Source organism: Tasmannia lanceolata, unplaced genomic scaffold, assembly GCF_043159265.1.
Source record: "Tasmannia lanceolata isolate RefF3 unplaced genomic scaffold, GAP_Taslan_0.1 ptg000025l, whole genome shotgun sequence".
Taxonomy (NCBI): domain Eukaryota; kingdom Viridiplantae; phylum Streptophyta; class Magnoliopsida; order Canellales; family Winteraceae; genus Tasmannia; species Tasmannia lanceolata.
In genome coordinates, this window is record NW_027518702.1 from 1,137,344 (window position 1) to 1,156,032 (window position 18,689).

Sequence of the window (18,689 nt, forward strand, 5' to 3'; positions counted from 1 at the left end):
TATACAATTCACAACAATAACCAAAAACAGCTGTCTATAAGAAACATTTCATGATTTCAGTACAAAGATTAGTAATAACCAAATCATTTTTCTTTTGGTCCCTTCAAAAAATAAGAAGATGAATACATCTGATTGTACTCAACATGTGTATAGTATATAATTAATTTTTCCTTTTCTTCTCTCACAAGTGTCCCTTGACAAAACCATCTCAAAACAAAAAAAAAGTCTCCCCTGACAAATTATCACTAATTCTCTGCAACCACTAGTTTGCAACTTAATACATGAATCCTGGAACACCAGAGGCAAAAAAAAAAAAAAAAATAGCAGTTATGAAAGAGAACTACCCTGATTAGAATTGATGCTTCTCCACCTTTAGTTTCTCCATTGAAATGCTCATTTTCACGTGAAATATAAAGTCAGTTGTTTTAAACTTACAACGCATAATATACTTAAGATGGCTAAAAAGAAGGTCAACAACAATTTATGAACTTAATATCAAAGTAAATGAGAGCACAAACATGGCAATGCTTTCAACATTTTGGTCCCCCTCAGCTTCCTCTCCCTTATCATCCTTTTTCTTCTCATTTCCAGCCACCTATTAGCAAGCACAATAGTAGATATTTAAACAAATAAGAAAAAAATGCAGAGCATAATAAAATGACAAGAGTAATAACCATATTTTGTTTCACCTTAGTCCTCTTTTGACAGCTTGTTCTGTAATGTCCATATTCCCCACATTTTTGGCACTGGTGTTGCTATTTTTGTGCTTGAGTGGCCTCTATGCCAGATACATGACGCGTTGCATGCTTCGGCTTGCCCTTCGTCCTTACAACTTCGGGGTCTCGAATTATAAACCCAGGTATTTATCTGGAATCAATGTTTGACTAAGGTATTTGACTGGGACCAATGTTTGTCTAAGGTATTTGACTAGGACCAATGTTTGACTGCACTTGGCTACCAACTGTTACCAAGTCACTCTGTGGAGAGACAATCTCCTTCTCCTTCTTTTCAACTTCTACAGCAAGCTCCGTACAAAAATCAGTCATCTTCTTGAAGAGAATCTCGTCATTACCAACTTTTTCAATCAGTTGCTGCCATGTTGACATTAGACACCACCTCTTCAGTCCATTCACGCCACCAGTATCTCCTTGGGTTACAGATGTTGTGCCCCCAGCCCGATACCTTGTATCAATTGACCATCTCTTTAATAAATAGTGTTTGGGGATAGTAGGTACTTGCTTTCTATCCATAACGTGAAGGGTATGTCTGCATAATATTCATTCCCTCTCAAACTTAGCACATTGACATGTCGCAGTTACATCGTTAGAATTGTCAAACAGAACCCTGAAGTATTTCTTCTTGTCATCTGTCCTAATTCCTACACTATATTCCACAACATTACCGTTCTTTCCCAACTTGTCTTTTCATAAGGCAAAATTACCTATCATCTCATCTTGGAATATTGTGAACATCTTCTTCGTATAGAATTCCCCAGCCTTTCGTTCCAATGGGTTGGTTGTGTTCAATTTGGCAATTGTATTTTTAGACTTAAAATCTTCTTCGGATTCAGCTTTACGCTGCTCAACCAGTGCCTTATCGTATTGACCCAAGAATTCAACTAAGGAGGTGTTCTGGTTAACATAACCATCAAATAAGGAATTTATGCTTTCACTCCGTTGACTAGATGGCATTCCTGCTGTGAATGTGTCTCTTCAATAGGCGGGGATCCAATGCTCACGGAGATCCCACATTTTTCCTAACCAATGACTTTCATCAATATCATATTTATCAACCAAAGTTTTCCATTCTGTCTCAGAATCCTCTATTGCCCTCCTAAAAAACCAGTGATTGTAATCCTTGTAGAAATCACTGTCGGCATCTCTCATGTCTGCAACATGCTCAAGGAGTTGCTTCTTTATGTACCATGAACAAAACCGATGCCTGGTCTGTGGAAACACTTTCCTAATTGCATTTCGCATAGCTCCGTCCATATCAGTTATTATAGCACATGGAGCTTTACCAAACATACACGTAAGCCACTGCTCAAATAACCAGGTGAAAGTCTCCACTCTCTCGTCGGCAAGAAGTGCACATCCAAATAGAGTTGACTGCCTGTGATGGTTAACTCCAGTGAACGGTGCAAACGGCATTTTAAACCTGTTCGTTTTATAAGTGACATCAAATATGATCACGTCACTAAAGGTAAGGTATGCTTCTCTCGCCCTTGAATTAGCCTAGAACATCGAACGTAAAATCCCATTCGCGTCTAACTCCAACTGAAATAGAAGTTCGGGTCTTCAGACTTTCTCTTTTGGAAATGGTTTGCCACTGTCACCGCTTCTTTACCCATATTGTTCTCCCTAAGTGCTCTCAAATGGGCAATAACTTGATTTGTTGAGACCACAGGAGCATTATAAGTAGAGTTAATGGCCTTTTTTATCTGAGCAGGCTTGAAATTGCTTTCGTCGAGCTGTTCAATCAAATTCTTACAACTTTTGTTATTACGGAACTGACTATGTGAATGATGCATTTGCCTTTTAAGTGGGGAAGTAAGCTCATGAGAACGGATGTCGTCAAAAGTTGTAATTTTCCACTGATTATCTCTCAACTTGATGATCATCTTCGCTTTACAATTCATTCTCGCAAGGCGACGCTCCCTCAACTCCTTAACATCATCTCTCTTCTCCTTAACCCTTTTCTGTCCCTCTTTATCACATACAAACTGTCTCGATATCACCTCCTTCGTTATATTTGACTTCATTGTACTAGATATTCGTAGTCCAAAACCAATAGCGTACGCATAATTATTGTAGAACTCATATGCAGCTTCCCAAGTTTCAAAAACTTGATTCACAAAGGGCTTATTCATAACACTTTTATCACCGGCAACCTCGTTGGGACTAGTAACTTCGTGACTACAACCCTCATCTCCGTCTTTCCCATCATTAGCCTCCGATACTAGCTCAGCATCATTGAGATTCACCCCATCATTAACCTCAACTATAGTCCCATCCCACACTAAATTATCATCACAGAGGTTAAACCCATTGCCGAACTCAATTAAACCATTTGCATCTACTTCTTCACTAGATGGATCCACTTTTTATACCTAAAAAATACAACATAGACATGGCCCATCAACATAATTAGAAATGGTTAAATGTACAGCTAAGAAAATCAGAGACAAGAATAGATGATAAAGATAATCACATTTTTTTTCACATTGGCAAGAATAGAACCTAAAAACACTCATATTTCACAAAAATATTATTGTAGGAATCTGCGAACTCAGTACATACTCAAGGGTCTCATTTAATACCTAAGTATAAAAACTCGACACAAAAGAATCAGATTACATTTTTTCTGAAAAAAGGATACAGCAGAGCTACTCTAAACACACACATTTCATGAGACTAACCTCCAAGAATATCTCCCCTCACCGGATTAAAAAAAATCTACACTGGAGAAACAAAGAAAAATACAAATACAAATCTACCAGCAATCCCACTTCAATAAAATGTTTCCAAGAAAAAAGAGGGTTTCACCTTTAAACTTGTATTACAAAATCAATGCCAAAACTATATGTGATCTGGAATAAGATGAAACCCTCTTTTTGCAGAAAAATCAAGAAGATGAAACCCTCTTTTTTCATGGAGATGAAAAAAGAAAAGAAAAGATATAGAGAGTAGGAGGAAGAAACGCACCTATAGGGCTTGTCGGCGTGATGGGCTCTGATCGGAGAGAGAACGGAGAGAGATCAAAGAGAGACAGAGACAGAGAGAGTGCGTAGAAAGAGGGTTTAGGGTTTTTTTCGCCCAAATTTCCCAACACATTGTGAGAGAGAGAGAGAGAGAGAGAGAGAGAACGTTAAAAAAGGGATTTTTTTTAGGGTATGTCCAAGACGCACCCTCTGTAACGCCGCAACTATTTTTTTCTTTCACATTTTGGGCCCACCTTTGCAGCCAATAAGAAGAGTTCTCTCTCTTCAAGCGTACCTAAGCAAATGCGCTTCAAGCATATAATCATTTTCCTTATATATATATATATATATATATATATATATATATTGTGAGCTCAAGCGCACCAAGAAAATGGTGTGTTTGAGGCGTTATAATGCCTCCCATTGGTTCGTGTATGTGGGACCCAAACATTTAAACCAATGGGAGGCTTTATAAAGCCTCAAGCGCACCAACACTTTTCTCCTATATATATAGGGCAAAGGTTTTCTGAGGTATCGTGCAAGGTGAGCAACCCTCTATAAAACATCACCTACATGTTATTTGACTCATCCTGCCCATTCATTCTATAGGACCTCACATAGATAGGGTGTCCCTAAGAAACCACCTCCATACCATAATCCTAACAATTCGATTTATAGGAGTTCAATTTGCAGCCATCCATTTGAAAACCTCCACTAATCATAACCCTAACCATAACCATAACCCTAATCCTACCTATAACCTACAGAACCAATGGGATGGATGACTCAACCAACTATGGAAAATGGGGTATCTAGAGGGTTGCTAATAGTGAGCGATACCTCAGAAACCTTTTCCCGATATATATATATATATATATATATATATATATAGAGAGAGAGAGAGAGAGAGAGAGAGGAAAATGATTGTACGCTCGAGCGTACCAAGCTTATGGTACGCTCGAGTGCCCAATCACATATGGGCCCACTTTGTTAGGATGATCCAAAGCATTCATTTGAAAGGTCCTATCATAGACAGGGTGTGTACCAAAAATAAGCTCCATAGGATCATCCTAACCTATCCATTTGTGGAGGGCAAAATGGACAGACCATAAATCTGCCCATTTTTGCCCTCCACTTTTGGAGGGGTTAGGATGAATCAATGGAGCTGATTTTTGGTACACACCCTATCTATGATAGGGCCTTGCAAATGAATGCTTTGGATCACCACAAAAAATGTGGGACCCATGTGATTGGGGCACTCGAGCGTACCAAGCTTTGGTACGCTCGAGTGTACAATCCTTTGCCTCATATATATATATATACACACACACACTAGTAAAAAATCCCGTGCGATGCACGGGCCGACAAAGAACTGTACGGACCACATCATAGGTTGATCTAAACCGTTCATGTGATGGAACACAACATAAATAGGTTGTGCCCCAAAAATAATTTCCATAGGCTGATCCTAGCCCTCCAATCTATAGAGGTTTCCATAATATGTTGTTCCTCTTAAATCGGATGGTTAAGATCACCCTATAGATTTTTTTATTAAAAAAGCATAAAGGAAGGGGTAGGATTGAAATGATGTGGCTTTAATGGGTACCTTTGTTAAAAAGCATAAAGGAGAGCGTAGGATTGAAAATATGTGGGTTGAATGGGTGCCTTTGTTAAAAAAAGTCAAAAAAGTGATGTGTAGTTCTCATTGAATTTTGGGAGAAATTCAAAAAATTCTCTTATTTTCTCTTCTACTATATAGATATAGAATGTGTGTGTGTGTGTGGGGGGGGGGGGGGTTCTAAACTTCTCTAAACCTAATTCTAACACTCCTAAGCTATCTTGGAACATATTAAGAGTGACTTAAACTTGTTTATGCCTCTCTAATCTTAGATTAAGGGTTTGGATCATAGGCTTTACTTTGTATGTCTTCTTCAGTCATTGTAACCCCTGTGGGCATTTTGTTTTTCTTTCTTTCAACATTTAAGAAGTGTATTTGGGCGAGTGTGAAGAGACATGGAGCCATCTCTAGAGCAAGTATTGGAGACACGTAGCTTTCTCCGGAGTTTATAATTGGGTTGATTTCCTTCTGTTAAGGGAATCCGTTTTAGTGAAGCCATCAAGAGTCTTGGAGGAGTGGAGTAGGTCCTAGGGTTGGACCGAACCACTTAAAAATGCCGATGCACACTTTCTATCTCTCTCTTTTTCTTTATCTAGTGCATTTGATTTTTACTTCTTTGTGCTCAAATTCTAAATTTGCCTTTATTTTCTTAGTTTTGTATTAACTAGGGCAAACGTTTTTAAAACCCAATTCACCACCCTCTTGGATTGCCGCCTCACCTGGGATTTCATTACGATAAGTGATATACAAAAGATCTCTGACTCATTTTAGGCAGTGGTGCATGTCGGTGAGGTAGTGGGAGAAGTGAAGGCCAGCAAATGTATCAGTCACGTGTACAGGCCACGTGGTTCAAAGGGAAACTTTCCTGATTTCATCCCTAATAGGAGGTAAGGAAAATGGTAAGGAGAGGATGATTGGTTCTGGATCCTTTTTGTTTTTCTGGTTCCTTTTTGCTTTTTTGTGCTCTACTTATGGATGTTGAAGACAGTGACTCCATGGAGAAATCCTCTCCCCGGGCATTGTCTGTAGCCCAACTCATCAGTCACAAGCTCAAATCTGTCAACTCCTCTAGGAAAAGTGATTGGATGTAGAAGCTGAACGAAATTGACAATGCGGGAAAACTTGATGAATTGTTGTCATCTCCACGAGAAATTAACTCTGCACTAAAAAATGGAATTACTGAAATGGATAGAAGAAGAATCAAGGAGAGCTGACAAATCTTCAAGTAAGAAGAAGAAGAAAAGCAAATGAAAGTCAAAGACCTCTTCAGCTCATAATGGAAGAAAAGCCCAGCACCTCTAAATGTTGTCTTAGAAGTAAAACCTGGACCTAGCAGCCAGAAGGAAAATGTTCAAACACTAGGAATTCAAGGAAAATATGCAAAACCAGGACTTAACAGCCAGAAGAATGTTGTCCAAAGTGCACCCACAAACCCCTAGCGTATGCTCTCCACTAAGTAAACAGACTCGTCCCCTCCTTTTTAATCTCGAATACATTGCTGCAGGGGAAGATGAAGTTTCAAATCCTGAATTGTTCATAGAGGGCGAAGAAATCCAGGAGGCGGAAGACAAAAGGGCTAACTGTGTTGTTGGATACTACATGGGAAGAAGACCATATTTGTTGCCCTCAGAGAAAGCCTCACTCGTAGATGGAGCCTAAAGGGGCCTTCAAATGTTAATTCTGGAGAATGGATTCTTCTTATTTAAATTCACAAACTCCGATGATTGTACACGCGTCCCAGAAGAAACATGTCACAACTATGGATGAAGGTCCATAATCCTCCAAAGGTGGACTCTACATACCTATTTGGAGAAGAAATTCCCATTTAGATTCATCTTCCAGGGCTCTACCTAAAGTTTTGGACCCCCCATAGTATGAGTAGGATTGCCAGTATTATTGGAAAGCCTCTCTCTATGGACATCCCAACTGCCGATTCGACAAGGTTAAACTGTGCTCAACAACCCCTACCGAATTCAATCAAACTTAGAACATCTTCGGAAGTGATCATGCAACCAATAACCTATGATTGAAAACCCAAGATTTGCAATAATTGTAAAGATTTCAGCCATAACACAGAGGAGTGCAATTACCTTCCAGATCAGAAACCCCCCCAACCTAAGAAGGAATGGAGGCCTGTTAAGAAAAGTGAAAAATCCGATAAGATTTGAACATCTGTGACCGAGGCTACTCAACCAAATGTGAATCTAGTAGCCTCCCAAGAGAATAAGTTCCCCCGGGGGGTAAAACTTTGGGAAAACAGATGACCTACCACCAAAGCAAACAACATGGTGAGTCCCATGTAGAAGTTTCAAAGTAGGAACCCCTAAAAATCCAGGGAAACAGATTCTCGCCTTTAGATACCCTGGAAGAAGGGACATCCCACATGGAAGAAGGAAATCGGAATATCGAAGAAACATCATTCCAATTGGAATTCAATCCCACTGAGGAAGAATCATGGAAAAAAAAGTTCAAAGGAAAAAGGAAAATTTACGTCCCTCTTTTTCCTATCTTTGCCGAGAAGTGGGCTATCTTCCATTCCAATGAAATTAACGAGTTAGCCCCCAATGGTTCAAGAGTAAAGGAAAAGCCAAATAATAAGGAAATATAGCCACAAGATGATAGATCTCCTGGATCACTTCAGATGAGTATGGGATCCTGCTCTAAGGATCAGGTGTCTCCCAAGATCCACAATTTACACAGATCTAGCTCGTGTACTTTGTTTTGCTTTTTTGTTTTGAATTTGTATTCAAGGGTATCATGCCCCTAGTTGTTTTGACCTTTTCTTTAGATTGTTCTAAAAATTGGCAGTGCTCTTATTCCTGCTATTGTATAATCTTTCTTTATTTAATATTGTAATACCCAGCCCTACACCTGTCTCTCGCATACACCAGCACAAGCGAGAGAAGGTTGTAGAAAGTTAAAGATGAGTCTTCTGATTGGTGCAGGTAGAAGTAGCTTGTTTAGGTTAAATTTCGAGGACAAAATTTTTTTTAAGAGGGGAAGAATGTAATACCCAGCCCTACACCTGTCTCTCGCATGCACTGGTACATGCGAGAGAAGGCTGTAGAAAGTTAAAGATAAGTCATGAGTTGTTTTTAATATTTTTTATTCTTGATGTTAGTAAAAAGGTCATAAAGTTGGTCAAAATTACAAAGTTGCCATCCAATAGAGATAAGAAGCATAGAACGAGTTATGTTTGTTCTGCTCTTATGTGGGTAATGAGAAGCATGTCCGCATCCCTTTTTCTCCCTGATTTGAGCATTGAATATTTTCAAAACCCCTTCCTTATCTATAATCTAGCTGCATATTTCCTCCACACATCACTTCGCCGGAAAACCGCTATTTTCCTCGGGTAAGCATTATTTGATATATTTTTTTGATTTGTTTATTTTCTTCACTCAAATACGTAAAAGTTAATGGGTCTTTGGGCATATTGATGATCAATGGATGAATTTCTAAGATGGGATATTAAGGGGGATTCATTTGTGTATTTAGATTACTTAAGTGAAACCTGAGATTATAAATTTTATGTTTTTGTTTTGTGTGGGGTGTAGTTGAGCGTGACGTGTTGGATATTGACTCTGCATGGCCGGACTTTCCCTTTGCCTAGGTGGCATATTACTCCGTAAACTAAAGACTTGGTGTATAGGAGGATGGGTTTATCCCTTAATGATTCTATAATGGGACAATCTCACCAAGTATGTATCCCAAAATGAATCACCGAACGAGAGTTAGGATGACGGGGTTAATGCACCTTTGTCTTAATGGTTGGCCACCACCCACAGTCTCCATTGGAAATGGAACTGGACTCTCGGACAGAGGCAATGTCTATGGGGCCTAATACATTGCACATTGTGTTATAAAATAAAAGCACACGACCTACCATGATATCAATTAATTCCTGACATGGTGATGACATGCGATCTTATGCAATCAAGGGACACCCTATGCAACAATCGAGATCGTATTAATAATCTATGTCTGATCAGTCTCATGGGACCCCCTAATTGATCAAAATGGAAGTAATTGAGCTTATATGTACATGAATTAATCTAGACCGTTCATTGTATGCCCTTCACCCAATTTACGTACAATGAAATGTATTTAGATATTTTCAATAATTTAAGTCTCACCATTTATGTGCTTAATTATGTGCATGTACTTGCACTTATGCACATCAATGGTTAATTTAGATGCCATTACATGCACTTTATTATTTTTACATGTTGGTTAAGAGAGACTTAAACATTGAAAATTCATGCACGTGTAAGTGGTGTTTTGGGGACTCTTGATGGCCATTACGTTCATTGTATATTGCTAACTCCAAGGATGGCTAGCTTGGAGAGTAAATGCATCCTGAATGTAAAGAGTCAAATTCTCCCTATAAATACCTACCAATGACGGCTGGTTGAAGATATGAGTTGGAAAAGGAAGCCAACACATTTCTTGAGAGGGATCCATTTCTCTATTCACGCCTTTGGGGTACAAGCTAGCAAGTCTCTTCCTTGTCCTTCGGGATAGTCGGCGACTTAATACCTTAAATCCTCGTCTCCTTTAAAGGAACAGTAGAGATTTTTGTACCCCTCTCCCTCCAGCAGGTTATATTTTTGCTTAATCATTTTCTTCATCTCTTTGCTTGTGGTTTTATTAATGGTATTCATATTTTAGAAAGAAATCCATTTGGCTATTTATCACACCCAACAATTTTAAGGTATCAAACTCATTTTTTTCTCATGGATAGCCGTATGGAACGTATTGTCAAGGATAATGTACAGATCGATAAACTTGAAGGCATTGACTTCAAGTTGTGGCGACGGAAGCTATTGTTTATTTTTCATACCCTTGATATTGCATATGTTGTTGACAAGGAACCCCTAGTGGTAGATGTCACTGCTTCTGATGAAGACCGTAAGAATCAACAGGAATCCTTAGACAAGTACAACAAGGCCAATTTCATTGCACATGAAATGATTCTCAATAACCTCTCTAAGAGGTTATTTCAAGTGTTCGAAGATATCAATTCCGCAAAAGAGTTATGGGAACTACTAGACAAGAGGTATTCTAAAACCTTAAATGTTCGAATATCCACTCTCTATTCCAAATTCAATTCATTTCAAATGGATGAAAATAAATCTATCTCTGAGAATTTGGAAGAACTAGAGATTCACTTATCACAATTAAAGATTGTTGGAGAGGCACCATCTTTGCAATCTCAAATATCTACCGTGATTCGAAGCTTGCCTAACTCTTGGAATGAAGCCAAGGTACTACTTTCTCACATCACCTTTGAATCGTTGGAAAGTCTTGGAAGCTACTTGAAAGTTGAAGAGAACTCTAGAGATCTCATTGGAGTTACTACATCTTCCAAACAACAAGTGCATGCCATCTCCTCCGCTCTTGATAAGAAGAAATGTGTTGATGGGCCCAAGCCCTTCATGAATTCCAAGTCTAGAAAGAGCCACTTCAAGAAGAAGTTTAAGAAAGGGAATTCTTCTTCATCTGATATAAAAGTATCTAAAACTTTCAATCAATCAAGAGACTCCAAAAAGGTGCGTAACTGTTTTTATTGTGAGAAACCTGGGCATGTTATTAAGGATTGTAAGAAATTAGAAGAAGATAAAATTAAGTATGGTAGCACAAATCAAATCCACATGATTCAGATCGATGGAACAAAAGATGAGGAATGGTGGCTTGATTCTGGCGCCACATGTCATGTGACTAAGAATAAGGCACTACTCCAATCCTATGCTTCCTCCAATAGGACTCCTCTTTTCATGGGTGAAGGTTCCTATTGTATTGCTCTAGGAAAAGGAAATCTAAAATTACTTCTCTCATCTGGCCAACATCTTCCACTAAAAGATGTTTTCTTTGTCCCTTTTTTTTCGAAGAATATCATTTCAGTTGCTCAACTAGAAAAATCCGGGTTCGAATTTCGATTTAAAGGGGGAAGGGTTGTGATTTTACACTCAGACAAATTTGTAGGGAATGGTGTTAGAATTAACAATATGTATAAATTGAATGTTTATATCAATAAAAATGAAATTTTGGTTTACTCCTCTTTGTCACCTCTTTCTATCGAATTATGGCATCGAAGGCTTTGTCACTCTAACTTTCATAAAGATAAGAGTTTAGCCTCTAATGGTATAATTAGAATTGAATCTTTCAAAGACCAAAATACTTGTGAATGTTGTATTTTTAGCGAGCTTACAAAACAGCCCTTTGGTAAAGGTGAAAGAAGTGTGGAGACTCTTGCCCTAATTCACTCGGATATTTGTGGAAGGATAACACCTTCTACTAGTGGAGGCTATGAGTACTTCATCACATTCATCGATGATTTTTCTCGATATTGTAATATTTATCTTTTAAAACACAAATCAGAAGCCTTTTCTAAATTTATAGAATTTAAGAATTTGGTAGAAAATCAATTGGGAAAGCGCATAAAATCCATTAGAACGGATCGAGGAGGGGAGTACATGTCTAATGTTGGGATGCATTTGAGAAATCTTATGGCATTGTTCATCAAATGACAACTCCATATACTCCTCAACAAAATGGTCTTGCTGAGAGGAAAAATCGAACTCTCCAAGAAGCCATTCGATGTATGCTTTTGGATTCGGGTTTGTCTCATAACCTTTGGGGTGAAGCACTTCTATCCGCTTGCTATGTTCAAAATCGGTTGCCTTTTAAAGGTTCTTTAAAGACACGTTATGAACTTTGGAAAAATAGAAAGCCAAATTTAGATCATCTTCGTGTTTGGGGTAGTGTAGCTCATGTGATTTCTACGCAACACCGAAATAAATTTGATCCTAAAACTGAAAAATTGATTTTTATCGGATATGAGCCCGGATTAAAATCTTATCGTTTTCTCCATCCTCTCACTAATTCTTTGATTATTAGCAGAGATGCTAAGTTTCTTGAATCTATTCCTGGTCATCTTGCTAAAAGAAAGAGAGTCGACGAATTTACATTCAGTGAAATACAAGACTCAATTCCTTCATCTTCCTCACCTCCTCTGGAAATTCCCTCCCTAAGGACAAGTACTAAGATTCGGAGTGCGCCGGATTTCTATATTGGTCTTCTTGGCAAAAAAATTGAACCTAAGAACTTCAAGGAAGCTTTGGAGAGTCCAGAAAAGGATATGTGGATAAAGGCAATTAATTATGAAATGGAATCTATACTTCATAACAACACTTGGACTTTGGTTGATTTACCGCAAGGTGTAAAACCTTTGGATCCAAAATGGATCCTTAAAAAGAAGCTAAAGGCAGATGGAACCGTTGAACGTTTTAAGGCAAGATTGGTTGTAAAGCGATTCAACCAAAAAGAGGGGATTGACTACTTCGAAACATTTGCTCCTGTGGCAAAGATTAAGTCAATTCGCATACTAGTTTCTATTGCAGCAAACCTTGACCTCGAACTTCATCAAATGGACGTCAAATGTGCCTTTCTTAATGGTGATCTTGATGAAGAGATTTATATGAAGCAACCAGAAGGCTTCATTGAAAAAGTGAAAGAAAAACTTGTGTGCAAACTTCAAAAATCTCTTTATGGGCTGAAACAAGCACTTCGGATGTGGTTTATAAAGTTTGATGAAAAATTAAGAAGCTTTGGTTTTCAAGCTATTGGGTCTGGCCAATGCATATACTTCTTGATTAGCGGGGGTCGAATACTTATACTATCACTTTATGTTGATGACCTTCTCTTGGTTAGTGGATGCACTATGCTACTAGCTAAAGTCAAAGATTGGTTAAAAGGAACCTTTGAAATAAAGGATCTTAGCGAAGCTAACTTTGTATTGGGAATACAAATCATACGGGATAGGCAAAATAAAACTATCAAACTGTCCTAAGAACACTTTGTGGAAAAGATTCTTAAAAGGTTTCAAATTGAAGACAAATCTCCTTCTAAAGTTCCATTGGAGCATGGTCTTAAACTCTCTAAGGACATGTCTCCTTCACTTGAAGATGCATGTCTCCTTCACTTGAAGATGAAAGGCTCGCCATGAAGAATATTCCTTACTCCAATGTTGTTGGTAGTCTCATGTATCTTATGACTTGTACTAGGCCGGACATCGCCTATGCTGTTTGCTTGGTAAGTCAATTCTCAAGTAACCCTGGAATGGAACATTGGAAGGCTGTGATTAAGATCTTGAGGTACCTCAAAGGAACCAAAGATCTTGGGCTGACTTTTGGTAAGTCATCCCTTCTATTAGAAGGTTATTCAGATGCTAATTGGGGTGGTAATGTGGATGATAGTTCCTCCACTAGTGGTTGGATCTTCTTATATGGCGGGGCTGCCATCTCATGGTGTAGTAAAAAGCAAACATGCATCTCCCACAGCTCTATTCATGGGAAGACCAAACATATCAAACAAAAGTACCATTACATCCGTGACGTGGTCAAGCGAGAAGTCGTAATCATTGAGTGGATGCCTACTAACCTCATGGTTGCTGATCCACTTACGAAGGCACTAGTATGTGCATGACTTTATTTTATGTTGCCCAGGATGGGCTTGATGTAATACATCACTTTTATTTATTTCATTTCCTTGTTAAATGTATACAAGGGAAAACCCTCGAGGTCAAACCCTTCACATAAAAGTAAGATATCTTATGGGGAGAGTAAGACCCAAAGTTAGGGCAGCCCATAAGGACACAATTCCTCATTTATTGAGGTTACTCTGAGGGAGAATGACACCTCCTTGCTACCAGGCATACTCAAGAAGAGTTTTGTCCCAAGGGTGAAAGATAACTGAGGAGTATACTTAAGGTATAAGGGGACAAGAGGGTTATTTCTTGTTATAGCTAAGATAGAGTTCAGGAGACTCTCCACTATTTCAATGAAGTTATGACAAATATGATTCCTCTCCTAAATATCTGTGTGCCCACTTGGAAAGCCCAGGTACCGGGTCCACTTGTATGGTCAAGCCATGTGGTATTGGCATTAGTGACTTAAAGGGTTAATATGTAAAACCATAATAGTCCTTAACTCCCAAAAGGGGTAGGGCTACTGGTATCCCTTCTTAAATCCTTGTAAATTTCCCGACTTATGTACTAGGTGTACCTAAGGAAGGTTGAGGTGGCCAAGAGTGGTTGGAGTATATCCGGTCATTTGTGTCAAGCGGGGGATTGTTGGATATTGACTCTGCATGGCCGGACCTTCCCTTTGCCTAGGTGGCATATTACTCCGTAAACTAAAGACTTGGTGTATAGGAGGATGGGTTTATCCCTTAATGATTCTATAATGGGACAATCTCACCAAGTATGTATCCCAAAATGAATCACCGAACGAGAGTTAGGATGACGGGGTTAATGCACCTTTGTCTTAATGGTTGGCCACCACCCACAGTCTCCATTGGAAATGGAACTGGACTCTCGGACAGAGGCAATGTCTATGGGGCCTAACACATTTCACATTGTGTTATAAAATAAAAGGACACGACCTACCATGATATCAATTAATTCCTGACATGGTGATGACATGCGATCTTATGCAATCAAGGGACACCCTATGCAACAATCGAGATCGTATTAATAATCTATGTCTGATCAGTCTCATGGGACCCTCTAATTGATCAAAATGGAAGTAATTGAGCTTATATGTACATGAATTAATCTAGACCGTTCATTGTATGCCCTTCACCCAATTTACGTACAATGAAATGTATTTAGATATTTTCAATAATTTAAGTCTCACCATTTATGTGCTTGATTATGTGCATGCACTTGCACTTATGCACATCAATGGTTAATTTAGATGCCATTACATGCACTTTATTATATTTACATGTTAGTTAAGAGAGACTTAAACATTGAAAATTCATGCACGTGTAAGTGGTGTTTTGGGGACTCTTGATGGCCTTTACGTTCATTGTATATTGCTAACTCCAAGGATGGCCAGCTTGGAGAGTAAATGCATCATGAATGTAAAGAGCCAAATTCTCCCTATAAATACCTATCATGGATGGCTGGTTGAAGATATGAGTTGGAAAAGGAAGCCAACACATTTCTTGAGAGGGATCCATTTCTCTATTCACGCCTTTAGGGTACAAGCTAGCAAGTCTCTTCCTTGTCCTTCGGGATAGTCGGCGACTTAATACCTTAAATCCTCGTCTCCTTCAAAGGAACGGTAGAGATTTCTGTACCCCTCTCCCTCCAGCAGGTTATATTTTTGCTTAATCATTTTCTTCATCTCTTTGCTTGTGGTTTTATTAATGGTGTTCATATTTTAGAAGGAAATCCATTTGGCTATTTATCACACCCAACACGACGGGTCACAGAAAGATAAGGGAAAGGCCGTGGCAGGTAAGTGATGTGATGCACCTTTAGCGTGTTCTGTGTGTGCATTTCATATTAAGACTATAAAAATTTGCACTGTTTTAGCATGATGTGATAAATTGTTTCTATCAGTAATAGTAAATTGTTTTCTATGCATTGCTGGGTATATCTGTAATTGCACGATGTCAGTATTTGTGAATACCACTCGTGGTTTGGCTCATGATGGATGGTACGTATTTGTAGGCCCGCCAATGGGATAAAAATTCGTTGGCCCTCTTATGTCAATGGAGGTAAAATAATTGACCATGTCGACTTGTATAAGTTATCAGACTGCGAGAATGCAATGTTTGTTGACGACCATACCTATTACATGAGCATATGTTCTTATTTTGCCTATTCCGATAGCATGATCGGTATTTTGATATTGTGATAGCAAAATATTTGAGTTTGCATCCTATGATATATACCCAGTAAATTGTAGTTTATGATTTGATAATTGTATTTGTTCTTAGTTTACAAAAGCGCATAGACCATGGTTTAGTTGTGTTATGTTACCTACCGGCTTTCAAGCTGATATGTGGTTAATAATTTTTTTCAGACACTGAGACTGATCATGGTGAGGGATCCACCCTGTACTTGCGAGATTTTCTGGACTAGGATATATGTGATCTTTTTGACATTTTGGGGATGTGAATATGTTGTTATAGATAAACTAATGTAATATAAGGGGTTTTGAAGTTTGTAAATAAGAATTTTGGTGGTTGTTTGTATAGAAGGTTTTAGAAGTTTTAGTTGCTCTGAATACTACCCAAGTAAATTTTGAATGTATCTTTGGTGTTATATTGATGTTTTGTAAGATAGCCTTGCGTGCCTGTGAGGTTTTATTTTGCAGGTACGCGGCGACTGTCGTGCCTTCGGTTCGGGGGCGTGACAAATATACTGGTAGCGGTCCGCCTAACCCTTGCTTACCCATAAAAAATGAATTATTTTGATCTTTGGACAAGGAAGGTCCAAACATACTTATTCTCACAACGACTACTCTCTTCTCTCTTTAAACATGAATCTTTAGTGGGGCCCAACAATAAATTTTTTAGATCTTTGAAGAAGGTTGACACCATAGAAACTACAGTTTTTTGAAAAAAAAAAACAGTTGAGCTCACTTTGTTTGAAGATCCAAACAGTTCATCTGTTACTACCCAAGGTAAATAAGTCTTCCCCAAAAATCATCTCCCTAAGATGACTCCAACTCTTCGAACCGTAGAGATTTTTATAAAAGGTGTCGTCATATTAGTTTCGAGGGTTAGGATCATCCAATAGAGATGTTTTTTTTTTGCGGCACAACCTATTCACGTTGAGGCTCAACAAATGAATGGTTTGGATCTTCCAACAATGTGCCCCAATGAATTTTCTAAAGAATACACATTTTATGATGTATATATAATTGGTTGGCCCAACGTGTATTACATCCATTCGTAGGTGAGCCTATATTTTGAAAAATACAATGAAGCTAACCTTGTTCGAAAAACCAAACCATTCATTTGTTGGGGCATAACAAGTGAATTATTTAAACATGAACCCTTCGGGGAGCCTAAAAAGTGGATTATAGAAATCTTTGAGCAAGGTAAGCCCCGCTTGTAATTATTTAAATCTTTAAACAAGGTAAGCCTCACCTGTACTTATTCTCACAACCAGTACTCTCTCTCTCTCTCTCTCTAAGCCCAAACCCTTGGTGGGACCCAACACCAAAATGGACAGCATAAAAAGTGTATTTTTTTTAAAAAAAATCACTTGAGCCCTCGTGGTTCTAAGATCCAAAGCGGTCATCTAATTGGCCCTAACGTAAATAAGCCATGGTCATAAAATGATATTCATAGGATGGTCCAAATCCTCCGATCAGCCTCTACAATTCGAAGAATTGGGATCATCATTTGGAGATGATTTTTGGGGAGATGCCTACATTGGAACACATCAATTGAATGATTCTGATATTGGAATAACATGGGCCACAGTGAATTTTCTAATAATTATGTGTTATATGGTGTATGTGCGTAGTTGCAAGTAATTTTTTAAATAAAGTGGGGCCCACCTTGCTCAAAGATTTAAACCATGCAGTTGTTTTGCCCCAATATTTTTTACTGTGCCCCCAAAAAAATCATCACCATTGGATGATGCTAACCCTCAAATTTGTAGATAAACTATACCATATAGAAATCTATATAGATCAAAGATTTAGGAACATCTAATGGATCCTAGTTACTAGATCAAAGAGTTAACAAAATTTTTCCCTTTCCACCGACCAAACCAAGATCCTAGTTACTAGAATCATTATGGTGATGAATTGAAATTTCATAAGTAACAAAATTTTTACCACATACTATATGAGAAGATAACCACTGCTTGATCTACTCTTCGCTAACTGCTCGACGTTTCTCAAACCTGAGCACTCCAAAAGTCGAAGTAGTGGCTCCTCTTGTCGTATCGATGGAGGAAGAGAATAATTGAACTTTGGGATCCAATTCCAAAACTAAAATCACTTTAGCTTGTTATTCTTCCAAAGAACCAAAAGTAAAGAGTGGAAAAACCAAATTTTGGAGAGGAAGAGGAGGTGAACGTTTTTGGCTTAAAATTTTCAAATTGTGCAAAAGTAAAAAACCATCCACTCCTCTTTCCCTTTTATAGAGTTATCTTATGGAATTCGATTCCTTTTGGAAGTCCTATTGATTTTTAAAAACTTGATTAAATAATATTCCATTTATTTATTTTGTTTCCAAATACAAAATAAGCTTACTTGGGGAAAATGATTTTTCCTTACTGAGAAGTTTCCAAATCCAATTAGGATTCGCATGAATTAGAATCAAGTTCCAGTTAACTCTCTCTCTCTCTCTCTCTCTCTCTCTCTCTCTCTCTCTCTCTTTTAAATCCAACCAATAAGAAATAAGGTAAAATCAGCCAATATGATTCCAGATAACTCTCATTCAATAGGAATTGAGCTACCAATAAGCACATGTTTATTAAAACATATACACACCACAGTATGGTGTATCTCCTCTTCAATTACAAGTGTACACACCCTATGTATGGCCTGTCTCCTCCCT

General features: G+C 38.3%; 1 protein-coding gene and 1 pseudogene across 1 annotated transcript; both read right to left on the reverse strand.

The window, feature by feature from the left end:
* Positions 1-1,277: 1,277 nt before the first annotated feature.
* Positions 1,278-1,691, reverse strand: LOC143858230 (protein FAR1-RELATED SEQUENCE 5-like). The gene is made up of 2 exons (XM_077368889.1): positions 1,442-1,691; positions 1,278-1,378 (listed from the first exon to the last, which is right to left on the reverse strand). Exons 1-2 carry the CDS (start codon positions 1,689-1,691, stop codon positions 1,278-1,280), a joined length of 351 nt encoding a protein of 116 aa, XP_077225004.1.
* A 21-nt stretch (positions 1,692-1,712) lies between these two features.
* On the reverse strand, positions 1,713-2,150 carry LOC143858231 (protein FAR1-RELATED SEQUENCE 5 pseudogene; annotated as a pseudogene).
* Positions 2,151-18,689: the final 16,539 nt, after the last annotated feature.